At 50.9% G+C, this 25,238-nt stretch overlaps 1 protein-coding gene across 1 annotated transcript; it reads right to left on the bottom strand.

Moving 5' to 3' along the window:
* Nucleotides 1–3,440: 3,440 nt before the first annotated feature.
* Nucleotides 3,441–25,158, bottom strand: LOC135291273 (probable serine/threonine-protein kinase mkcB). The gene is made up of 5 exons (XM_064405307.1): nucleotides 24,998–25,158; nucleotides 19,741–19,840; nucleotides 18,474–18,670; nucleotides 18,139–18,195; nucleotides 3,441–3,758 (listed from the first exon to the last, which is right to left on the bottom strand). Exons 1-5 carry the CDS (start codon nucleotides 25,148–25,150, stop codon nucleotides 3,441–3,443), a joined length of 825 nt encoding a protein of 274 aa, XP_064261377.1. The 5' UTR covers nucleotides 25,151–25,158.
* Between the last annotated feature and the right edge of the window lie 80 nt (nucleotides 25,159–25,238).

The raw sequence follows: 25,238 nt of genomic DNA, 5'->3' as shown, positions 1-25,238 counted from the left end.
GGAAGTCCTGTCTGGAAAACTATTTTGATGGACAGCATTCCATGGCAAGACAGATGGAAGCACATGCATCAGAAGATGAAAAATAAAGAGCTGACTGCCCTAACATCTTTCTTCTAAATGATCTTTTGCTCTCCACATTAGACCTTCTGCACATAAGCTGCTTGCAATTATAGCAAGGTTATCTGGAAATTTTGGTTCTTATAAGATAGTGATTTGTTACCACATTATCAACTTACATACATGTTTCAAGTGTGTTACATGTGTTTCTGGCACGGTGTAACACAGCTGCCCTCAATAGCCGTGACCATCAGAACCTTTCTTTTGAAGAGCGTGTCAGAATCAGCAGTGCTGAAAATCGCTCATCCTTGGCAGAGGGTGAGCATTGTACTTGTGTAAACAGCACAGGACAGGCTTGAACCATTCTGAACAGAGGAATGGGCTGAATGTTGGAGTCTGGACCATATCAGGAGTGAGGCATTAAGAGAGGGTGGGCAAACAAACTTTCTGCTTGTGTTTGGTTTGCACCAGCTCTTGGTCACGCTGGTTTTTCAACTAGAAAATATTTTCTGCTGAATCGTGACTCCTGCCACAATGTGTTAACTATCCAAATCTAGTAAGCAAATTCCACACTGAGAGGGACTAGAAATACATGTATACTCCTTGTATTAGAGAAATTACTTTCATCTATATTACAACACTCACCCTTCAGCCAAACCAGGCTGCCACATAAAGGAAGGAGGTCAAGGGCTTCTCCTTTTTGGGCTACTTTTTTCCTATTCTTTTTGCTTTCTTTTGCCCTGTTGCCTCATCACAAATCAATATGGAATGAGACTGGTTTGCCGGACAGCAAGCTGGGACCTGATGAAAATAAACTGAGTGAATGTGGAAAGCAAAATATAGAGTGAAATTTCTTACATGCTGGAATAATTCAACTGTGCTAACCACGCTATTAGACCTCTCCAAAGAAAACAGTTGAAAAAGGCACCATGGCTTTCAGAATCCATTGTGACACACAGCAGAATACATAAAAAAATAATATAAAAAGAACTTTTTCTTTGACTACATTAAACAAATGATAGTGGTGGAACAGCAGTTCCTGCATTCACCTACTGCATGAAGAGAGCTGTCATATCCCTGAGATAAATAAAACACCCACCTACTCAGCCTGAAATAGCCGCAGGCCCACTTTTGAGCAACTGGTGACATGTGCTCTGTATGCATGACCACTCTGCAGTCAGGTTTCTTGTGTGCCATCAGGATGCCTATTAAAGATGGATGTCATAAAAGGATTAAGGGGGTCTGTGATCTGCATTGTTTTGTGCTGTATTTCCTAGCCCAAGGGATTAGTTGCTATAAACTGCTCAGGATCTCCATATTTTCCAGATGAGTCAGTGAAAAGAAAACAGTCATGAGAGCATCCAATATGAAACTCAGAAACATGACTGAAGGCTGTGCTGACCTGCAAAACGAATGGTGCTGGTTGGCACTGTCAGAAAATCCTTGCTCTGTAGAATCTTTTGTTTTTCCTGACAATGAAGTCTGTCATTCCTGAGTAACAACAGGCTGACACTTCCACAGCAAAAACGTACCATCATAGCACCTAGTTTCATTTCCAGTCAATCACAGTCAATTTGCTTCTCACTAAGCCATTCAGAAAGCTTCCTTAAACACACATTTTCCATCTTATTGCAAACCTATAGTATTTGTTTAAATAATTTAACTTTGAAGACAGGAAGATTTAGAAGCGACCCTCACAGGTGATGTTCTTTAAGTTGCTTGGAGCTGGCTACTGCATAAAGCAAGCTGCTGAGCTGGGTGTCAAGTCCCGATATCCCTAAAGATGAGTAGATGATCTGGGTCCCAAGTGCAAAATAAGCATTCAAATGTCATGTATTATTCAAAGCATCAGATATTTCAAGTATGAAAAGACATAGTTAGCTGCTTCTCTAACAAAAAGAGTTTCCTATCTTATGAGCTGGAGATGATTTAAACAATTTAGAAGTGATTTACAAATCACTTGGGGTGATTTAAACAGAACTCTCAACAGCTCTCCCACAGCTTTCCGAAATATAGAAATAGTATTTTATCTATGCAGCCATTTGTAAAGAAAAAAATAATTTATGTTCAATAAAAAAAATTCATTTATTCATTATTTATAAGTCATCCTAATTTTACAGAACAATGAAAGTAAAATCAGAACAACATGCTTTTATTTACAATGAAATCTTTATAAATCCTTTCCCTGCTAAATTATATTTGATGGGATTTTTTAGCTGTTTCATGTGTACTTTCAGAATGCAGTCTGCTCAGAATGGTGAGTGACTTTCACCTAATTCAATAAGCTGTTCAACCACAGAGCATTGACAACTGCCTTTGTGAAAGCCAGTATGAATTGACTTGACAGTCAATTAGAATTCAGTATTTGGTTAGAGATTCTTACACAACAGCCAGATACCTCGCCAGTCAGACTGTCTCAACGTGGATGTGTGTATAATTATTCTACCCACAATTTGTTTCTTTACCTTATCACAGAATGAGATCCCTACCAACTTGGGGACAAACTAAATCCGTTGTCTTTCATGAAGAGGGCTAACTTATTCAGCCCTCTGCTGCCATTTTTTAACAGCCTGCTGAGTTCCTGCTTGTAAATAACTGTATTACAATGTGCCATAAACCCATAGCAGCAGAAGTAGTGTCAACTCATCTCAGTACTTCTGTTTCCTTTCTTCCTAAGGAATGAAGGATTGATTCCTCCACCCCTCCTTGCAATCCCTTGACACTGGCTACAGCTTCTCCCTGTAACATCTTATGGGCACATAACAAGCATGAGACAGCTGGCACAGGTACCAGCACTGCAACAAAAAGTGCATAGGAATTTTTGTTGCCTGGCAAGGAAGTTACACAGTCAGTCATAATGTCGATTACACAAGAAAAAACAAACAAAAAAAACCAGAGGAGAGATTCTAGATTTCTATAGATCACAAAAACAGGACACCAAAACAAACAAATGAACAAAAAAAAATACACTGTACCTTTTAGTTATAAAAACATAGGGTAAAAAAGAAAAAAAACAAAAAACAAAACAACAAAAAAAAAACACAAAAAAACAAAACAAAAGAAAAAAAACCCCAAAAAAAAACCCCCACGAGAACTCCTATGCAGGATTCCTGCCTAATAAGCTTTGAGACATTATATTTACAGAGTAGTCCGCCCTTCTTTGATTCTCTCAACTGCCCTGAGAGCCACTGCAGTGTTTCCCAACTCTCCATTTCACTGCTCCAACTTTTCAAAGCAATATGGCAGAAGAAATAGCAGCAGGGCATCAAATCATCCCAGTTATTATTCTTCTCACCTTTGCTTTTCTGTTTTGGAAACGGAGAATAAGTGCATACCATCACTGCAACAAACCCGACCTAGCTGGAGAACCCTGCATGGATTGCTCATGTGACGGAGACCGGCAGCGCCAGCCGCAGGCTGGAGAAGCCCCCTGGCCCCGGTGCTCGGCGTGGGGGGCTGGCAGCTGTGCCCCTGCCCAGCGCCGCACCCGGGGCCGCCAGCCTGCGCCCCGCATGCCGCTCCCTGCCCTGGGCCGTGCGGGCCGGCTGGGCCGGTGCCCGGCTCGGGCAGCGCCCGGCCGAGGGGCAGAGCCCGCGCCGGGCCTTCCCTCCCAGCGCTCCCCGCAGCTGTTGCAGGACCTGAGCCCAGCGGCCGAGCACCTGCGCTGCGCCCTGCCGCGCCTGCAGAGCCCGCAGAGGTCCCTGTGAGAGACGGCCGTCAGCATCATGGGTGAGCCACGAGCCCGGCGTCCCTCCCCGCCTCCCGGCCCGGCTGCTGCCCCGGCAGCCGGAGCCGAGCCCTGGCCGCTGCCGCCGCCCTCCCGCAGCCGAGCCCTCCCCGGGGCGGCAGCGTGCGGCAGGGGCCCGGCCCGAGCCCTGCCCGGGGAGGAGGGCGTGCGGCCCCGGGGCTGGCAGCGCCCGTGTCGGGCAGCTTTGCCACCTGGGGCCGCCACCTGTGCCTCTGTCTTGCCAGGGGTGGCCGGAGCGCTCATGACGGGGCAGAAGGAGGAGCTCCAGGTCCTCGCTGAGGGTGAGTGAGGGCAGCCGCGGGCCAGCGGGGACCGCCGGGGGCAGCTGCACATGCCGGCCCCGCAGCTACAGTCCGTGCCCGGGCTGCCCAGGGCTCTGCTCCCTGTGCGGACGAGGGGCGGCGGGGGCAGAGCCCGGAGAGCTTTCAGGGGCACGTGGGGGATCCGTGGCCAGCACCCTCCGGCCCAAGCCCGTGGCTGCCTCTCCCTCCTGGCCATGGCAACAGCCGGCTGGGATGGCCCTGGCAGGAGGCTTTGCTTGCATTCCCTCAATCTGGCCTCTGGCCGTGACTCTGCTCCTCTCTCTTTCAGCTCTTCACGCCCTCAGGGGAGAGAGCCCATCCTGCACCAGCATAGGGATCCAGCTGACATTCCAAAGCAGATCTTCGCCACTTCCTTTGTCAGCTGGATCGGATGGAGCGGCCTCCTTCAGCCATTTTCAGTTCCCCTTGGAGATGGAACCAGCTGCACGGCAGAAGGAACCAGCTGGAGCTCCAGGCACAGCTCTAGCTGCTGACAGCTGAGCCTGTGGAAAGCTCCAGTAGCTCCTGCCATCCCTCTCCCTGGTGCCATCTCCCTCCCTGCAGCCCTCAGGCCCTGCCCATCCCCGTTTTTTACCTCCCAGCTCACCCCTTCCCTTCGCTTTTGCTTAATAAAGACTTTGGCTTTTCCACATTACCCGCGTCTCCATGGAGCTGAAGCAGCCCAAAACCTGAGCCCAGGGACACGTGGAACCCTGCTGCCCTTCTCTTCCCTTCTGCGTTCTGTGCACGGACAGAGAGGAAGAAGGGCAGCTCAGGCTGCAAAGCTCCCTATCCTGCTGCTCCAGTTGCACAGCACCGTGGAGTTCAAGGTGGTGCTGAGCACGCTGAGGGGGACAGTGACCCTGGGTTTTAGAAGAGCCGGCTTGCGGTGTACTCTGAAGCCAGCCGTGAGGGATTCCATGGCAGGCATCCAGCGAGGGCAAAGGAGCTTGCAATGCTGGAAGTCTTCACAGAAAGCTTCCTGAAAGCACAGCAATGCTCCAGCCCTACACAGGGACAGGAAGAGGGCAGAACCAGAGACCAGCGTGGCCTAGCAGTGAGCTCTGGCTGTGCCAAAAAGCAAATGATGCTGCACCAGCAGCGGCAGCAGCAGCGGAGTGGCAGAGGCTCAGAGGCGCGAGCGTCCCAGTGGCCGCAGCGCTGTCAGGCAGTGCCTGCAGGCTGCGTGTGGTTGCGGCGCCTCTGCTCTCCCCACAAGCCAGGAAGCGCTGCCCCTGCCTCAGAGCCAGTCAGAAAGGCAAGCAAGTGAGCCCAGGGGCAGGGGATCCTTGCCATCTCTCTGGGGCATGGCTGCAAAACAGCTGCTGCTTTGTGTTTGGGCTGTGCTGAGCCCAGAGCCGGCCAGCTTGTGCTCTGCTCTGCCAGGAGCGTTCTGGGCAGGCAGGAGAAGTGCTGCGTGCACAGTGGGGAAGGGGCTGACCAGAGCCTCCTGCGGGAACAGGGCTCCGCTCCCTGGCTGGCAACAGCCTGCTTTTGCTGCCCTGAGCGCAGGCAGGAGTTCAGGCACATGAGGAAGCAGCGGGCAGCTCCTGTTTATAGGGGGCCCGGGGCTGCGTGCCAGAAAGGACCCATGGAAACATACTCGGGGGAAGAAAGAGGAGCTGGAGCTGGAGTGCCATGGCTGCAAGGAGCAGAAGGAATTCAGCCTTGCCAGAGTTTCTGAAGTGTGTGTTGGTGCTCCCCGGGAAATGTGCGCATTTGTGGAAATGCCTTTGGAAGAGAGGGGCTTGCTTCTCAAGCAAAGTGATTCCCCAGGAGCCCCCCCAGTGATGTAGGTGCAGCTGTCTGCCTCTGCTTCCCTGCTCTCCTTTCTGTCCCTGAGGCCCCTGGCACTTGGCAGTGGGGCGTGGGAAGGGAGAAGGCTGTCAAGAGCAGCTTTGGCACCTGCCTGGGCCTGCGGAGAGCAAGCCAAGCACCTGTGGTAGGGTGTCTTCCCCCCTTTGAGCACAGGACAGAGGCGGATCACCTCTGCCCAGCAAGAACCCCAAATGTCTCTCAGAGAGCTGTGAATTCCAAGGCCTTTATTAATGCCATCTTCCCTAGCTGGTGTGTTTTAGCTCTTGGCAAGATGCGTTTGCTTCTTGCCTGCTGGAAGCCGCTCTGCTCCAGGGCCACACCGAGTTGGGCTGTGCGGGCCGGGCACAGACGTTTAGTGGCCTTCCCTGAGCACTTGGCCGGCCTTGGTGTGTCCAGGGCTGTGTTAGACACTCGGGGCAACGGATTCCTTCCAAGCAGGGGCGCCTTGCCTGGGGAGGGGGTGGCCCCGGGGCACGTGGCAGCGTCAGCAAGGGCCCCTTGTGACACGGTGCAGCAGGGTCACCGTGCGGCGCAGTGGAACAGGGTGTGGCAGCAGCCCTTTGTGACACGCGCTGACATAGGTGCTGGCAGCGTCACGGCCACGCCAGAGTGCTCGGTGCACGCGACGGGACAGGACGTGACAGAGTGGTGCTGTGTGGATCCCCCGCACAGCCAGCTCGTTCATTGCCCACCCGAAGCTTTTCCGAAGCGCTACTCCTGCGGCTGGCCTCACGGCCAGACCTAAGGACTTGTTGACTCGGAGTCTTTCCGAGGAATCTCCCATCCCTGCGGCCGGTGCCCCTGTGGCCGGGCCGTGGGAGTTGGTGAACTCCATCATTCACGAGGAGTCTCCTGTCATTGTGGCAGGAGCCCTCGAGAACACAGGGCAGGACTTGCTGTCCTGTCATCCTCCTGAGGCCTCCCTGTCGCAGGTGCCTGCAAGGCACGACTGCGGCACCGCTGACTCCGACCTTTGCCGAGGCATCTGTCCCTCGAGGTCGGGCAGCGGGATGGCGAGCAAAGTGCTCAGCCTATTCCGGAGGCTTCGGGGGAAGAAAAAGAACGGCCCTGCAGCTGCCCCAGTGCAGCAGCCTGCAGAGCCGGAGCAGTTGCAGCCGCTGCAGGACGGTGAGTGGCGCAGCTGGGCCGCAGCACTGGTGCCTGCAGCCAGCCTAGGCCCCATCCTGCCCCATCCCATCCCATCCCATCCTGCCCCATCCCATCGCATCCCATCCCATCCCATCCCATCTCATCCCGTCCCGTCCCGTCCCGTCCCGTCCCGTCCCGTCCCATCCCATCCCATCCCATCCCATCCCATCCCATCCCATCCCTATGGAAATGCCCACGGACAGGATGGGACAGGGGCAGGGACTGCCCCCCCGATGGCAGTCGTGCTCCGTCCCCCGGGCACGCAGGGGCCTTTCCCTGCCTGGGGAGCGCAGGGCTGGCCTGTGTTCTCCGGCCTCTCCCACAGCCCCTCAGCTCTGGCTGCTCTCCCTCTTTGCCAGATGCAGCCAAGGACCAGTCTCAAGAGCAGGAGCCCACCCGCGGCCGCTTCCGTAGAGCGGCGCAGGTACCTGCGGCCATCCCCACCTGGGCCGGGCCTGCTGGCCCTGCTCGGCCCAGCCCCGTCCTTGCAGCAGACCATGCAACGTCCCTCTCTTCCCGCCCTTCCTTCTGCTGCAGGCACTGCGGAGGTTCCTGCGTCTCCGGCGCAGAAAGAACAGGGCCACCGTGACCGGAGGCACGGCCCAGCCCGACTCCGTGCCCAGCCAGCTGCGGGCAGAGCCTGCTGCCAGCACTGCGCCCGCTGAGCTGGCTGCAAGCTGTGAGCAGGCAGCGGCCGAGGGCCGGGCGGAGGCCGACATGGCCCTGACGGAGGGGATGGCCACCACAAACACCCTCAATCAGGCCATCCAAGAGACGGACGCCGTGACTGCCCTGACTGTGAGTCCTGCACCCAGTCTGGAGTTTTGCCAGAAGGGTGTTTCTTCTCTGCAGCAGGCAAGCAGCCTGGGGCCGGGGCTGAAGGCCTCCCAGGATCACGTGGCCCCTCAAGCCATGTCTGCTGGTCCCGCTCAGCCTTTGGGGCCATCACAGTGGGGTGGGAAGGCAAGCACTTCCTGGGCGAAGCTGGGCAAGTTGCTGCCTAGGACAGCACACCAAGTCTCCCCCATGCCGTTCCCTCCAGGTGCTAGCCACGGTCAGGGCCATCCTGCAGAGACTGGCGTCCTGCGACACCGTGGACGCCGGGCTGCAAATGGCCATCGTGAGCCTGACAGAAGACCATCCCGCTCACGTGGTCATGAGCCTCCTGCACTGTGCCCCATTATGTGACAGGTACGGGGCACAAGTGCCTCCAGAGCTCGGTGCTCACCGCCCGTAGGGCCCCTCGGGCACCTCTGTTTCCCAAGCCTGCTGCCATGCTCCCTCCCGGCCCCTCAGGGCACCGGGGCTCTGTCACCTGGCCCGAGGCAGCTGCACGGGGCAGGGTGCTGACACACAGCTCTGGTCCCACAGAGCTGCCACACTGATGTGGAGGGCCATGGGCACCTCAGAAGTCGCCATGGAGGAGGTCCTTCCGGCGCTGCTCTCCGTAGTAGAGAAGCAGCCACCGCACGGCAGGATCTTCTGCAGCGGGAATGAGGCCGCCTTTGCCCTTGCTGTGAGTTTCTGGAGCTGGCCTTTGCTGGCCCTCCAGGTCACCTCTCCAGCAGCTCTCCATGCTCTCCCCACGCTGCAGCTCCCGGCCTGGGCTGAAAGCTGGGCTCAGGGCAGGCTCAGGGGCAGCAGGCCGGGTGCCCGCCCTGCCTCTCCCCTCGGGCCCTGCCTCATGGGCACCTGGGCACTGAGCGCTGCCTCGGGGTGCTTTGTCTCTTGCAGGCAACTCTGGTGCTGCGGAGGATTGTCCCCACGTCCCAGTGGCACTACGGGATGCTCATTTATTCTCCCCAGCTGCTGGTGGATCTGCTCTTGGAAATTTTCTCTGCCACAGAGCAGATGCCAGAGGACGTTGAGACCCGCAGCTTCTGGAGAGTGTGCCGGGAGGAACACGGCCTTCCCAGCGACCCCAACAGGTGCCAGTCGCCCTGTCCTTCCCATGCCCCCTGTGGCCAGGGCCAGTGCTCCCAGCGTGACCTGGCCCTTGCTGGGCACACAGGTTTGCAGCGCAGACCATGAAGGCTCTGCTCTCCCGACTGGGCTTCCACAAGAAGCTGGTGGCTCTGGAGCACACACAGGTCTGGGACGCCCTGCTCTGTGCCCACACCCAGCACGAGGCAGCGGGCCTGCTGGCCAGGTGAGACCCCCTTCTCCCCTCCGCCACCGCCAGCATTTGTGCCCCGTGCCCGGAGTGCCCCACACAGTCCCTGCGGCCGTAAGCCAGAGGGCCTTGCCACCGAGGCACGGCCGAGCAGACTGCACAAGCCTGGCAGAGGAGGATGCCCAGGAGCAGCCGCTTCCCAAGGGGCCCGTGTCCCCTTGCAGAGTGCTGGGGAATGATCAGACCTCTGTCAGTCACTCCTGGGAGAGGTTTGCCCGCCGGCTCAGGGCCTTGGTGCCTTTTTCCCCTGCCAGGGAGATGCGCCGTGGCTTGAGCCCCCTGTGTCCCCACATGGCCTCGCACCTGCTCAGCCTGCTTATCCGCAAGCAGCCACGCCGGGATCTGCCTGCTCTGGCGTTCTTTGTGGAGGTGAGCCCGACGGCCAGCGCTGCCTGCCTGAGCTGCCTCCCAGCTCTGGGGCCTCTGCTAGCCGCAGCCGCCTGGGACGCTGCCCGCGCCCGCTGCCGCTGCTGCAGGGGCCCGGCCCTGTGCGGCTCCGGGCTCCTGCCGGCCAGCTCCCCCGTCACTGCCCTGTGCCTTTCAGCTCCTGGACTGTCTGGACTTGAGCCGACACGGTCCCAGTGCCCTCTGGCTCCTATCCAGGCACCTGCCCAGCCAGTGCAGGGACAGGCTGCGCCTGCAGCTCAGAGGCCTCGTGCTGCTCAGCAAGGAGCCCTCGCTGGTGAGAAGGGGGCAGTGGCTGAAGCCGCGCTGGCAGCGTGGGGCTGGGGAACACACACCTTTGGCCTTGGCTGGGCTCTGCCAGCAGAGGCAGCTGCTCCCAGCTCTCCTGCCTCCCGCTTCAGCTGCCCCAGTGCCACCAGCAGCTGCTGCTGCTGCAGCCGTTCACGGCTTCACAGCACAGCCTCGTCTTGCACACAGGGCGGAGGAATACACGGCCTCTATCAACACCTGCTGCAGCAGCTGCGTGATCCCAATGCAGAGATGCTCTGGACCAGCCTCTCCGTGCTCACGCGTCTGCTGCAGGACAAAGATTTTAAGATACCCAGCATCAGCACCCTGAAGCTGGCTGAGCCCCAGATGCCACACTTTGACAACGTAAGGCTCTGTGCCCCCAGCCAAGAGCACTGGCCCCTGCCTGCAAACTCTGTGCTCTCTGCAGGTTTGGGCCTTTGCTTCAATGGGTCGGGAGCATTTGGTGCTTAGGACTTTTCCTTTCCTTGCAGGACAAGAGCCAGCTGCAGCTGCTCTCCATTCAGCTCTTCAGCCAGGTGATGGAGCTGGGAGTGGAAGAGGGGGAAGAGGCTCTCACGAGAATCCTGAGCCAGAGCCTGCTCCCTCTATTCCTGTGCTTGGCACGTGGCCAAGGTGAGGTTTTGTGGGATGCTGCTGTATCCATGGGAGAGGGCTCGGCCCCCTCCTGCCCTGGCGCCTGGCGGGCTCCAGCCTCCCCCTGTCAATCTGACCTTCGACGCAAGATCTGCCGAACTGCGCCTGCAGGATGGGAAGAACCAGCGTCCTTTGGCCACCCCCAGTTCCCACTGAAGATGGGAGCACCTGCAGAGCAGAGGGGACCAGCTGCAGCTCCAGGCCCAGCTCTTGCTGCTCACAGCTGAGCCTCTGGCAAGCTCCAGGAGCTCCTGCCTTCTTGCTCCCTGTTTGCAGCTCCCTCCCTCCCGCCCCCTGGCCCTGCCAATCCCCTGTTTTCCCTCCCAGTTCACCCCTTCACTTTGCCTTCCCTTAATAAACATTTTGGCGTTTTCACTTAAGCCATGGCTCTGTCTGTGGAGCTGAAGCAGCACAAATCCTGAGCCCGGGGACACGCAGGGCCCTGCTGCCGTTCTCTTCCACGCTGTCGTCTGTGCACGGGCAGAGAGGAACAAGGGCAGCTCAGGCTGCAGAGGTCCCTGTCCTGCTGCTCCAGTTGCACAGCACCGTGGAGTTGAAGGTCGTGCTGAGCACGCTGAAGGGAACAAGGACCCTGGGATTTAGAAGAGCCAGCTTGAGTATGCTCTTCCATGTCGAGCATCCACCGAGGGCAGAGGAGCTTGCGGTGCTGGAAGTTCTCACCAAGAGCTTGCTGAAAGCACAGCAATGCTCCAGCCCTACACAGGGAGAGGAAGAGGGCAGAACCAGAGAGCATGGTGGCCTAACAGTGAGCTCTGGCTCTCTGGCTGTGCCAAAAAGCAAATGAAGCAGCAGCAGCAGCAGGGCAGTGGCTGTGACTCAGAGGCGCGAGCGTCCCAGTGGCCGCAGCGCTGTCAGGCAGTGCCTGCAGGCTGGGTGCGCTTCTGGCAGCTCTGCTCTCCCCACAAGTGAGGAATCGTAGCCCGTGCCTCAGGCCCAGTCAGAAAGGCAAGCAAGTGAGACCAGGGGCAGGGGATCCTTCCCATCTCCCTTGGGCATGGCTGCAAAGCAGCCGCTGCGTCTTCCTGTGCCTGTGTTTGGGGAGTGCTGAGCCCAGAGCCGGCCAGCTTGTGCTCTGCTGTGCCAGGAGCGTTCTGGGCGGGCAGGAGAAGTGCTGCGTGCACAGTGGAGCGTCCTGCAAGGGGCTGACCAGAGCCTCCTGCGGGAACAGGGCTCCGCTCCCTGGCTGGGAACAGCCTGCTTTTGCTGCCGTGAGCGCAGGCAGGAGTTCAGGCACGTGCAGAGGCAGCGGGCAGCTCGTGTTTGTAGGGGCCCGGGGCTGCGCGCCCAAAGCGACACGTGGGCGTGGGGAAGGAAGTGACACAGACCTGGGGGAAGGAAGATGAGCTCCAGTTGGAGTGCCTGTGCTGCAAGGAGCACAAGGAATTTGGCCTTGCCAGGGTTTCTGAAGTGTGTGTTGGTGTTTCCCGGGAAATGCAGACATTTGGGGAAGTGCCTTTGGAGGAGAGGACCTTGATTCTCAAGGAAACTGCTTCCCCAGGAGCCCTCAGTGACGTAGGTGCAGCTGTCTCCCTTTGGCTCCCTGTGCTTTCAGTCCTTGAGGCCCCTTGCACTTGGCAGAGGGGCGTGCAAAGCGACAAATCCATGTAGTGATAGACATTATGTTTTCTTGATGCAGAATGTGATTTTATAGACTCTCTCTTCTGGTGGAGATGCTCTTTTAATTCTAGTGTGTTGATTATGCCTGTTAATACATATTTTAACTTGCTCTGGCATTCTTCACAAAGAGTAGCTGTCCTTTAGTCTTTGATTTACCTCAGCAAATGTTCAGACAGAACTTCAGATATCTGAATTTAGCCCATTTCTCCTCTCACTTTCATTTCAGAGAATGTCATAAATGCAGATCTACACACTAAAGTATCCAAGATTTCTGTGCAATAGAAAGATGAGTAAACAGTAGTAGAGCCCAAGCTACATTACCTTTAGCGATTACCAAAGGCACTAGGTATTTAGAAAAGTTTTCCTTCTTTCAGCAATATTATCAATAGATTGTTATAGATACATATTATAATATTCTAATATTGGCTTTTTGCAAATATTAAAATGGATTTTATATGTGTTAAAGTAACTTTCTTATAAAGATATAGTTTTTATTTCAGTTCTTAATTAGGCTTAGACATAGTAGTGAAATAGCTGATAGAAGTATGCTTGTGTTCAAATGCCTACTTAAATGGGATAACATCCAATGAACATAGAAAGAAGACACCTGCTACAGATGTGCCCACTGTCAGCACTCACTGTCTGAAGATGGTGCGGACCAAGGTCCAAAAATTGGAGGTGGCAAGAATGGACTAAAACCACAGCCAAGGAATATGCATGCTCTAAGACACAGGAGGAGCCATGCAAAACAATTCTTGGAACATGTAAACTAAAGTTTGCTATGAATAAGGTTCTATGCATATGCAGCAATCTTTGTGCAACACACAGCGTGGTCTTGGCTGAGTGCCCAGATGCATCCAGCCATAATAACCTTTGCGCTATGGTCCTTGTCTCCTGTTGTCCTTTATTAAACTTTATCAGTTTTCACATGTGTTTTTCACATGCATGGACATATTTCTGGCCTGTGTGTTCTTGCTTTGGGGCAGCAATATTGTGTTTGGTGAATTAACGAGATTTTTTCACTTAGCTGCTTGGAAGTTGTGGGAAAAGCCCTTTTGTTGATCTCAGACCTAAGACAAACAAAAGAACTGCAAAAAAAATCAGAGATGCCAGCCTGAGGCTACCTGAGAATCCCGCCTGGGCTGCCAGGTTTCCAGAAGACACAAGACATGCCCCAGCTGCCAAAGCTGCAGAAGCTGCCAGGCGCTGGGAAAGGCTCCCAGCTGCCCTCCAGCCCTGCCAGTGCCGGGGCAGGGACTGCCCCACTGCACAAGGACACCAAAGGGGCCTGTCCAAAGCAGGGAGCTAAGTCACCTCAGCTGTTACTCAGGGGGTTCTAATGATCATCACTGTTCACTGCTTAGACCCGCCTGGCTCCCAGGCTGGGAATGACCCTTTTCAATGGCTGTGGGTGGGTGTCACCCGGATCTGATGAAAGGAGAGCAGGGCAGCTGCGGCTGGCTCTCCGGGACGGATGCTCTGCGGAGTCTGCGGGAGTTGGCTCTTCCAAGCTGCTAAGGGAAAACTTTGATAAGCATCGGCTTTTGTAGCTGTGGTGGGGTTTGCTTTGCTCCTGGAGAAGGTGGAGAAGCTGTGGAAGAGCACGGGGCTCCCCTTACCTGAGAGGAAACGCGCTCTGATCCTGGCTCAGGCACGGGCTGTACAACCTGCGGCCAGTCCCGTGCTGGTGCGGCTGGAACAGCTGCGCTGCGCTGTGAGCTCAGGAGAATGGAGCTGTAGCTGCTGCCACCCTTGGCTGTGTTTGGAAGCAGAAGGTAGGAACATCAGTCTTCTATTGTGTTTGACTTTATTGTTATTTAATATTATAGTAAATACTGAGCATGAGCTGGGGTGCAGATTGTAATTGCTCATCTTTCCAAAGATCTATATAGATTAACCTGTGCCCTGTTTATTTTTCCTAACTCACCAATTTACTGCAGTGGTTTTAGAGTGCATTTTTATTGTTGTAATGTCTGAATGTGGTGGGAGAATATATATGATGTTAGGGTATTTTTGCTTTTGTTTTTTCTCTAATAAAACCACTCTTTTCAGCTTGGTGAAGATGAAATCTGCTTCTGTCCTTGTATAGAGCTATGGGTTTGTTTACATGGCTTCTCCTTCCCTTTTCTGCCTGGGCTTTCTCACCTGCAGTTTTCAATAGAAAAGTGAAGCCATAGGTGGAATAAATAGACTCCACAACCTGATGTAGTTATGAAGTGGGTCTGTATTGTCAGCACCCGGAACAAGCGAGATAGCTCTCCTGAAAACTTGTGCCCTGAGCCCTGCTCTGAGCCCAATCTTTTATTCACAAAGGTGCTCCATATAGGTGACATTGCTCAACCTTTTCATGCATATCCAACCCCTGGCCCTGCCTGTTCTTGCCTGGCATGATAATTACATCCATGATTTCTTAAGTAAAAGGAAAAAAATCAACACTTAATTCTACAAGCTAAAATTTAAATGCTTAATTCATATTGCTAACTCAAGTGAACTCCAAAAATCTCTATTTCAAAAGCAACAAATATTTGAAAGATTATGGCTTCTGTTGTGGCTTCCCCAATGGCACAGGCAGTGGATCAATCTCCCCCTCAGCACGTTTGCAGGGGATGGGGGAGCTGAGACGGGCAGGGGCACCATGGCAGGATATGGCCATGCACAGGAACCTGGACAAGCTTGAGAAGTGGGAGACAACCTCATCTGACAGCTTCATGAGGTCCCACAAGGCCAAGTGCCAGGTGCTGCACCTGGCCCGGAGCAATTGCTGAGTCCCGGATTCATCCGGGGCAGAAGAGACCTTCAGATGTGTCCGTTTGGTGCCGCCTCCCTGGCTGCTCCCAGCACCTCCAGAACCAGCACTTGGCTGGGTTTGGGCCTTTCCCATGCCTACTTCCCGCAGGGCTGGCCAGAGGGGAGCACCCCCAGCCTGTGCCTCTGCCCCCCAGCCCCTGTGGGCTGCTGTGGGTGGCAATGCTCCAGAGGGGAATGTCCTTGCAGCAGAAGTGCCAGAGAGAGCCCAGAGCCAAAGAGTCTCTCTCCTGTAGGCACTGCTTCTTCATTGCATTGAAATATTTCCAGTGCTGGAGTGGGCTAATGGGTGTTCCTCATCCCACCCAAAAAGAAGCTGATGGTTGGCTATTATTTGAGAATTTCTCTCAAGTTGAGCCTGGCAGGGGGTTATTTACAGGGAGAAGCTGCTACAATAAATACCCTGATGCCTCCCCCAGGGTCTGTGTGTTTCAACACTCTTGGCCTTTGCAGATGTAATCATCACAGAACTGAGGTCATTTGATATTACAGAAAGGTTAAAAAACTATGCATGGGAAGGTCATAACGAAAATTTCTAACTAACAAAAACTGGTTTGCCCTGCAGCCTTGAACTCATGTGCTTATACCCTTCCCAAAAGAAAACCTATTCACTGAAGATGCATCATCATCCCAAAAACATGTTGAAATTAGGCTCGTGATTCCCTCAGGGAGCTAGGAGGTCATATTTTGCTGCAGCCAAAAGGTTATTAGAAAAAAGAATGAAAGCTGTTGGTGCTAGGTGGTGTTAGTTCTGGTTTGCATTTGTTCCAGTTAATTTCTTGGGTGTTGCTGTGAGCTGGAAAAGGAGCAGGGTTGAACACCAGAATAAAAGACAGGTAGGAGAAGAGGAGAGGGGACAGAAAAGTAGGCTGTCAGGAGAGAATAGAAGTTGCCTAGCACCTAGCCAAAGGGGAAGGGGACAGGGATCACCCAAGGCTGTGAAAAGCAATCAAAAACAGCATTGTGTTGGTGTGTGTCTATGTTCAGCTCTCAGGAGACAGAGATACACAGCCGGCTCAGTTGAATCCTTACTAAGAAGAAGGTTCTTGTTTGCTTTAATGACTTTGTCTCCACTTAATGGTAACTAAGAGTTTGTTTATTTCTAACACCTCTCTCCCAGCAGCTCAGAGCAGCATTGCACAGCGCTTGCTGTGCTCCAGAGAGCACAAAGCAGGCTGGCCTGGTGGCCCTGAATATTTCTGCAAAGCACTCTGCATTTCACACCTTTGCTGTGGCTCAGGGCAGAACTGCAGGCACTGGCAATTTGGAAGGGGAAGTTTGCTCTATCTATACTATTTCCAAGGATTATTACATGAAAATAATCTCTGCAGTGCTTGTTGGTCCCTTAGCACAGCTGCCATAAAACAAAAATCATCAAGGTTTTTTTTTCTCCTCTTTTAAAAAATGCAGAAGCAGAATCCATCTAAAGTAGACAGCAATAACAATGGAAAGAGGCCTTGGAGTCTCCATGAAAGTGCCTGCCAGCATAGTAACAGCTCTGTGCTGGTGGTACTGAAACAGATGGTGACCAAAGAGACTTTGTGACTTTCTTGTTCAACCCAGAGGAAAATTTCCTTCACTTTTCCCACGCCACCAGAGGTCACAAAGAGGGTTTTATCCTGTCCCTCTGCAGCTGAGCTCAGCCACTGGACACGGTGGGGAGCTGGAGTCCTCACTGCCATTAGAACTGTGCAGCCCAGGGATGGCCCTGCTCCTGTGCTGCAGAAACACAGCACCGGCGCCGACTGCCCACGGTGGATCCCAGCCCAGGCACCTGGCTGCAAGCCACCAACTTGTTAAAGCACCAAGAAACAGCCAAGGGTTGGCATACAATTCCAACTGCAGTCGGAGCAAAACACATCCTAAACTTCTCCAGGCCACCCACAATGTACAGACGATTTGAAAGCCTGAAAGTTTTGAAGACCTGCAGGATTTGGAAAAGACACGACAGAATGGAGGAAAATTGATGTGCTTTGGTTAATAAAGGGAAAAGCAAGCAGAACTGCTTGGGCATTGCTTTGGTGTTTTTTTCTCATTTCTTTCTTTTTCTTTTTCTTTTTCTTTTTCTTTTTCTTTTTCTTTTTCTTTTTCTATTTTTCTTTTTCTCTTTCTCTTTCTCTTTCTTTTTATTTATCATTTTTTTTCTTTCTCTTTCTTATTCTCTTTTTCTTTTTCATTCTCTTTTTCTTTTTCATTTTCTTTTTCTTTTTCTTTTTCTTTTTCTTTTTCTTTTTCTTTTTCTTTTTCTTTTTCTTTTTCTTTTTCTCTTTGTCTTTTTCTTTTTCTCTTTCTTTTTCTCTTTCTTTTCCTTTTTCTATTTCTATTTTTCTTTTTCTCTTTCTTTTTCTTTGTCTTTTTCATTTTCTTTTTCTCTTTCTCTTTTTCTTTTTCTCTTTCTTTTTCTTTGTCTATTTCATTTTCTTTTTCTCTTTTTCTTTTTCTCTTTCTTTTTCTTTTTCATTTTCTCTTTCTTTTTCTCTTTCATTTTATTTTTCTCTTTCTTTTTCATTTTCTCTTTCTTTTTCTCTTTCATTTTATTTTTCTCTTTCTTTTTCATTTTCTCTTTCTCTTTCTTGTTCTTTCTTTTTATTTTTCACTTTCTCTTTTTCTCTTTCTTTTTCTCTTTTTCTTTTTCTCTCTTTCTCTTTCTTTTTCTTTTTAATTTTCTTTTTCTTTTTCTCTTTCTTTTTCTTTTTCTCTTTCTCTTTTTCTCTTTATCTTTCTTTTTCTTTTTCTCTTTTTCTTTTTCTCTTTCTCTTTTTCTTTTTCTCTTTCTTTTTCTTTTTCTCTTTCTTCTTCTCTTTCTTCTTCTCTTTCTTTTTCTTTGTCTTTTTCATTTTCTCTTTCTCTTTTTCTCTTTCTCTTTCTTTTTATTTATCATTTTCTTTTTTTCTTTTTCTTATTCTCTTTTTCTTTTTCTTTTTCTTTTTCTTTTTCTTTTTCTTTTTCTTTTTCTTTTTCTTTTTCTTTTTCTTTTTCTTTTTCTCTTTCTTTTCCTTTTTTTCTTATCCATTTTCTCTTCCTTTTCAATTTCCAGTTTTCTTTTTCCATACAATTGAAACTAGGATGATTGAACCTCCATTTTGAAGGATATTTACCACACATCCAACCATTCCACTGAAAAATTTTTGTCCTTCAGAGACAGAGCTCCAACACTGTTCAAAAAGCAAATGAGAAATTCCAGGCATGGCTGGAGGCCTAAATGGCAGGTTTCTGAACTGGTTAGGTGTCTGAACTGCTTAGGTTTCTGAACTGCCACTTCCCTTCTGATGCAACCAGAGCTACAGCAGATGCTGATGTGCTGCAGGGACATTTTTAGGAGGGGATCTGGTGGAAGTGGTGCCAGCAGATGGCAACGGGATTTTGTCCAGTGGCACACAGAACACGGGACAGGTGAGAAAGACAGAGGGATCAGTCAGTATTTGCTCCTTACCATGCCAGAAGTTTCTTTCCAGTAAGGAGCTTCTCCTTCCACCATTTCAATGCCCACGATTCCAAAAGACCATATGTCCACTTTGGGGCCATATGGCTGACCTGTCACCACTTCAGGCGCCATCCACCCAGAAGTGCTGGCCACGGAGCTCTGTCTACTCTGCTCAGGAGTGAGCTGAGCAAAGAGGCCAAAGTCAGCTGTGGAGAAAACAAAAAACCATCAAAGCCAGCTCCATTTAGGAAACTAAGCAAAAAAATTCCCCACTCTCAGTCTAAGAATGCACTGTGTCATCTGCTGGAAATCTGTCCCTGCTCTATTTCCTCAGGGCTTTAGCCAAGTGTTAGAAATATGGTTAGTAATTTGTGGAAATAAAAGATATATGAAATATATATGTGTAAAATAAACGGCCGGTACACATCTTCCCCAGGATGGCGAAACCACGGCAGATGGGCAGAGTGGTGTCACCACATTTACATGCGAAATACAACCTGGGCTGCACAGGAGATGGGCATTCACAGAAGCATGCACCCAGTGACGCCCAAGCGTGGATGGCCTGGACGAGGTACCTATCTGAGATGACCAAAGCCATCAACACCTTCCATCTGAATGCCAGATTCCAGGAATCAAGGAAACGTATTATTCTATTCCCAGATGAAGGTTTTGTGCAGCCTGAACCGAAGAATGAAACCAGCTTGAATATGCAGAACTTAGAAGGAGACAAAGAGACTCTGCCGCGGGCAAAATAAATCGTATAAGAACTGCTATCTCGAAGCAGCCAGTGTGGACAAGGAGAATTTGGTGCTAGCGAGACCAATCTCACGTCCACCCGGCTCACCTCCCGGAGGTGGTACGCTGTCCGATTGATTGGTGGCTGTCAGGAATGTATTACGGTCGCGAAATAAATTTTATTTTTAATTTTTTTATCAAAATTGGCCATTTTTCATTTTTCATTTATAACACAAGGAAATAAGGAATTGTCCATTTCAAAAAAACCTCATCATTTTTTTACACTACCTCCATCAGTGGCCTTTTTATCTGAAGCTTTAGACTTGTAGCTCCCTCCCTCTTGAAAGGACACACAAGCCAATGCCACTGTTGACTGCTTGTGGTTCCTTGTCATACCTCTGTGCACTTTGCAACCATGTCACCAGCTCACAGAGGGGTCCCTGCACTGTCACCAGAACCATTTCTGGGGAGCTGGCAGTCACTCCAAGCAGCCTCACACCCACATTCCTGGAATGCTGCACCTGACCAATAATACACTGACCCAGTTTGACAGAGCCATCGGTTCTGAGAAGGATGTTGCAGCTCTTCAGACCTCGGTGGATCATGTGGTTGGAGTGAAGAAAATCCAGTCCTCGCAGGCACTGAGAGAGAAAACAGAAACAGGAGAGCAAAACTAAGTGATGTGATTTCATCACAAAAGAAAGGAAACAGCTCTAAAATATTCCCTTTCCCCAGGGGAATGGGGAGTAATGGCAGAACACAGTGCCACTGAGAGGAAGAGCTTGCTGCTGTAACACTTGCAGAGCAGGACCTTTCTAAAGAAAGGCATGTCAGCCTTTGAAAGAGCAACAGCACCTGCTGTTGTAGACTGTCCCCTGCAAACCAACCAGGATGACTGCTGCTGCAGGGGATGTGCTCTCTCCAGACAAGGGTTTGCCAAGAAATAAAAAACCCCTGGGGTGTGAAGTGGATCACTTTTGGGTGGGAGGCTGCATGACAAAGGTTTTATTGCTGGCCTCAGCACAGACTTGGAAGTATCACATCAGTCACCTTCCTGCAGCAAACACTAATTTGTGTGACTACTATACTTTTCAGTTGAGGACTGTGAGAAATTAGTCTGTTTTTCTTAGCCATTCGTTTCAAATCCTGCCCCCAGCACCTTTGCTTTTACAGACAAGAAATGCAGTGCAGACAGGCTCGAGGTAAAGGTTTAGAGAGGCAAGGTGGGGAACAGCAAATACAAATATGAGACAGAGCCAGCATACAACAGCAGGAGATAAGATTACAGGAACACAGTACAGTGAGTGCAGGGGCACTGGCAGGCATTTCACTTGAGATGCTTTTGCTTGCCCCTAGCATAGCACCAACACACAAACAGAATCACAGAATCATAGAATCACAGAATCATGAGGTTGTAAGAGACCTCTAAGATCATCAAGTCCAACCTATGCCCTGACATCTCAACTAGACTATAGCACCAAGTGCCATGTCCAATCTTTTTTTAAACACATCCAGAGATGGTGATTCCACCACCTCGCTGGGAAGACAATTCCAGTGCTTTATTATTCTTTCAGTGAAAAATTTTTTCCTAATATCCAACCTATACCTTCCCTGACGTAGCTTGAGACTGTGTCCCCTTGTTCTGTCAGTTGCTGCCCGGTGGAAGAGACCGACCCCCGCCTGTCTACAACCTCCCTTCAGGAAGTTGTAGAGAGCAATAAGGTCACCTCTAAGCCTCCTCCTTTCCAGGCTAAACAACCCCAGCTCCCTCAAACGTTCCTCGTAGGGCTTGTTTTCCAAGCCTCTCACCAGCCTCGTTGCTCTCCTCTGGACACGCTCAAGTATCTCAATATCCTTCCTAAATTGAGGGGCCCAGAACTGGACACAGTACTCAAGATGTGGCCTCACCAGTGCCGAGTACAGGGGGAGAATGACCTCCCTGCTCCTGCTGGTCACACAATTCCTAATGCGGGCCAGGATGCCGTTGGCCTTCTTGGCCACCAAGGCACATTGCTGGCTCATATCCAATCGGCTGTCAACCAGCACCCCCAGGTCCCTTTCTGCCTGAACACTATCCAGCCACACCGTCCCCAGCCTGTAACGCTGTAGGGGATTTTTGTGGCCAAAATGCAGAACTCGGCACTTAGACTTATTAAACTTCATACTGTTGGACTCTACCCATCCATCCAACCGATCTAAGTCTCTCTGCAGAGCCCTCCTTCCTTCCAATAGATCAACACAAGCTCCTAGCTTAGTGTCGTCTGCAAATTTACTAATGAAGGACTCGATGCCCTCATCCATGTCATCTATAAAAATATTAAATAGAACTGGTCCTAGTACAGACCCCTGAGGGACAGCACTGGTGACTGGCCGCCAGCTGGATGCAGCACCATTCACAACCACTCTCTGGGCCCGGCCATCCAGCCAGTTCCTAACCCAGCAAAGAGTGCTCCTATCCAAGCCACGGGCTGCCAGCTTTTCCAGGAGTGTACTGTGGGAGACAGTATCAAAGGCCTTGCTGAAGTCTAAATAGACAACATCCACAGCCTTTCCTGCATCCATCAGACGAGTTACCTGGTCATAGAAGGAGACCAGGTTGGTCAGACATGACCTACCCTTCATAAACCCATGCTGACTCGGTCTGATACCCTGGCCATCTTGTAAGTGCTGTGTGATAGCACTTAGTATGAACCGTTCCATTATCTTACCTGGTACTGAGGTCAGGCTAACTGGCCTGTAATTACGAGGATCCTCCTTCCCACCTTTTTTGTAAACAGGTGTCACATTGGCCAGTTTCCAATCATCTGGAACCTCACCAGTGAGCCACGACTCCTGGTAAATGATGGAGAGCGGCTTGGCAACCTCATCTGCCAGCTCCCTCATCACCCTCGGGTGGATCCCATCTGGTCCCATTGATTTATAAATATCCAAGTGTCCCAGCAGTTCTCTGACTGCCTCCTCTTGGATAATAAGAGGACCATTCTGATCCCTGGCACCACCTACCAACCCTAGAGGACAGTTTTCATGAGGATAAGCTGTCTTACCACTAAAAACTGAGGTGAAGAAAACATTAAACACTTCCGCCTTTTCCGCGTCTTTAGTAACTAGTTTGCCTGCTCCATCCAATAAGGAACCGAGGTTGGTTATACCTTTCCTTTTACCATTAATATATTTGTAAAAACTTTTTTTATTATTTTTAACAGAAGTTGCCAAGTTGAGTTCAAACTGAGCTTTGGCCTCCCTAATTTTTTTTCTACATGCCCTGGCAGCACCCTTAAATAATTCCTCAGAAATCACTCCCTCCTTAAAAAGATGATACATCTTTTTCTTATTTCTAAGTTCCTTCAAAACCTCATTACTCATCCAGACTGGACGTTTGCCTCGTCTACTCATCTTTCGGCACACAGGGACAGTCTGTTCTTGTGCCCTCAAGATCTCTGCTTTGAAGCACACCCATCTCTCTTGGACTCCTTTGTTTTTAAAGGCTGTTTCCCAAGGAATTCTCTGGATAAGTCTTTTAAATAGGCCAAAATCTGCCCTCCGGAAGTCCAGTGTAGAGATCTTATTGATATTCCTCCTTATTTCACCAATTATTGAGAATTCTATAGTTTCATGATCACTATGTCCCAAGCGGCCTACAACCTCCACATCACCTACCAGTCCATCTCTATTTGTAAACAATAGGTCTAACATAGCCCCTCCCCTGGTGGGTTTGCCCACCAGTTGTGACAAAAAGTTATCCTCTACACATTCTAAAAACCTTCTAGATTGCTGTTTTTTTGCTGTATTGAGTTCCCAGCAGATGTCTGGTAGGTTGAAGTCACCTACAAGAACAAGGGCAGATGATCCTGAGACTTTGTTCAGTTGTTTATAGAATAAGTTGTCCATCTCTTCATCCTGGTTGGGTGGACGATAGCAGACTCCCAGTAGGATGTCGGCCTTGTTGGCCTTCCCCTTAATTTTTACCCATAGGGACTCAACTTCATCATCATTAGTCTCAATACCTGTGACATCCAAAACCTCCTTAATATAAAGGGCCACCCCTCCACCTCTTCTCCCTTTTCTGTCTTTTCTGAAGAGCTTGTAGCCATCCAGTGCAGTGCTCCAACTATGTGAGTCATCCCACCACGTTTCTGTGATGGCAACTACATCATAGTCCTTCTGATGCACCATGGCCTCCAGCTCTTCTTGTTTGTTACCCATGCTGCGTGCATTGGTATACATGCATCTCAGCTGGGCTGCTGATTTCTCCCCTAACACAGTCTTACCACCCTTGGGCCTGCTTCCAAACAGCCCAGCTGCATCCCCTTCCCCCTTCAGACCTAGTTTAAAGCCCTCTCAATAAGGTCTGCCAGTTCATGAGCTAAAAACCTCCTACCCTTAACAGAGAGATGTACCCCATCTAATTCCAATAGAGCGGGTGCCATAAAGGTTGCTCCATGGTCAAAGAATCCAAAATTTTGCCGATAACACCAACCCTTGAGCCATTTATTAATGATGTAAGTTTTCCTATTCCTTTCATTGTTTTTCTCTGCCACCAAAGGGACTGAGCAGAACACTACCTGTGCACCTGTCCTATCAACCACTTGACCCAGTGCCCTAAACTCCCTTTTAATCACCTTGACACTCCTCTTTTCAATCTCATCACTGCCAGCTTGGAGTATCAGCAGTGGGTAATAATCAGAGGACTGAATCAGCCTAGGAAGTTTCTCAGTGATGTTTCGTACCTGGGCCCCAGGGAGGCAGCAGACCTCCCTGTGGGATGGGTCAGGTCGACATATGGGGCCCTCTGTCCCCCTCAGAAGGGAATCACCCACCACGATTACCCTTCTTTTTTTCTTGACATTAGAGGTGGTAATCCCTTTTTTAGGCAAGTCATAATTGGGAGGCTCACTGGGTGGATGATTTTCCTCTAAATCATCTCTCTGGCTGTCTAGATCCAGTGCCTCATACCTATTCTGGAGTGGCACCTGGCTAGGGGATGGGGGGCAGGAGGGATTTTTGTTATTACCACCCCAAGCAGGGACCCATTTCCACTCCCCTTCATCTACCAGCTGCCCCTCTATTGCCTGAGAGTGAAAGACATATGAGCCCTCTGACTCCTGGTGGGCCTCCTTTAAAGATGTAAGGGCTGAACTCCACCAGTCTATTTCCTTTTCACTATCCCTGATACTCCTTAACCTTTCGACTTCTTCCCTAAGCTCAGCCACTAGCAAAAGGAGGTCATTCACTTGTTCACACCTCAGGCAGGCCTTCTCCATAACATCCCCTGAAGCCACTGATAAGCTCAAACACTCCGGGCAGGAATGAGTCTGTATAGACGCATCCTTTTTGGAGGGCTCTACTTGGTCATGTACACTTGTACCAACCACAGATTTTGACCGGGTTAAAACCATCGCTTAGGAGAAAGCCCAAGATCAATCAACCAATAAAACAATACTTCACCAAGCTAGCTGGAACCTGCAGCCCTATCTGCTTGACCTGCCTGCGCGAACTGCTGTGACCCTGTTTGCCTGCCCCTGTTCGCCGCACTCCGGGTCGCCGCGCTCCCCAGAGGTCTCTTATAATGGGTCACTCCGGAGCAAGGAAGCTCCACCTCCTGCTCCTGAGTGGCTCACAAAGCAAAGCCCCACACCTGTGCAGTATTACCTATAATGGGTCACTCCGGAGCAAGGAAGCTCCACCTCCTGCTCCTGAGTGGCTCACAAAGCATTATGCATGAAATCACCCCAGTTCCAAGCCCCTGTTTCCCAGACAATCCTGCCCAAACCCTCGGAAGCACAGATGGAATTGCTGACCTCCCGACTGACGGCTGCAATCTCTCTTTCAGACATGTGAGTCTCATTGATGACATCGCTCAGGGCACCTCCATCCATGTACTCCATAACCAGCCAGAGTTCATCACCCAGAAGGTAGATGAAAGAAGGAAACAAGGGCATGGATATAAACATGCATGGCTACGTTGCTCTTTGGAAACAACAAGGGTTGTTTCCAGGTGCCTTTGTGATGAGGACAGAATAAAAGGAATGGACATTCCCT

This window comes from Passer domesticus, chromosome Z (assembly GCF_036417665.1).
Source record: "Passer domesticus isolate bPasDom1 chromosome Z, bPasDom1.hap1, whole genome shotgun sequence".
In the NCBI taxonomy this organism is placed as follows: Eukaryota; Metazoa; Chordata; class Aves; order Passeriformes; family Passeridae; genus Passer; species Passer domesticus.
Note: the sequence above shows the minus strand (reverse complement) of the source record. Positions and strands in the feature narration are given on the sequence as shown.

What these genes read in the sequence shown, in the direction of transcription:
- LOC135291273 (XM_064405307.1), bottom strand. Translation starts at nt 25,150, where the DNA reads ATGTTTATATCCATGCCCTTGTTTCCTTCTTTCATCTACCTTCTGGGT. An exon ending in TTGCAGCCGTCAGTCGGGAG is followed by an intron (nt 19,841 to 24,997) that starts GTCAGCAATTCC and finishes TTTCTCTCTCAG; the next exon opens with TGCCTGCGAGGACTGGATTT. An exon ending in GGAAAGAAACTTCTGGCATG is followed by an intron (nt 18,196 to 18,473) that starts GTAAGGAGCAAA and finishes CTTTTTGAACAG; the next exon opens with TGTTGGAGCTCTGTCTCTGA.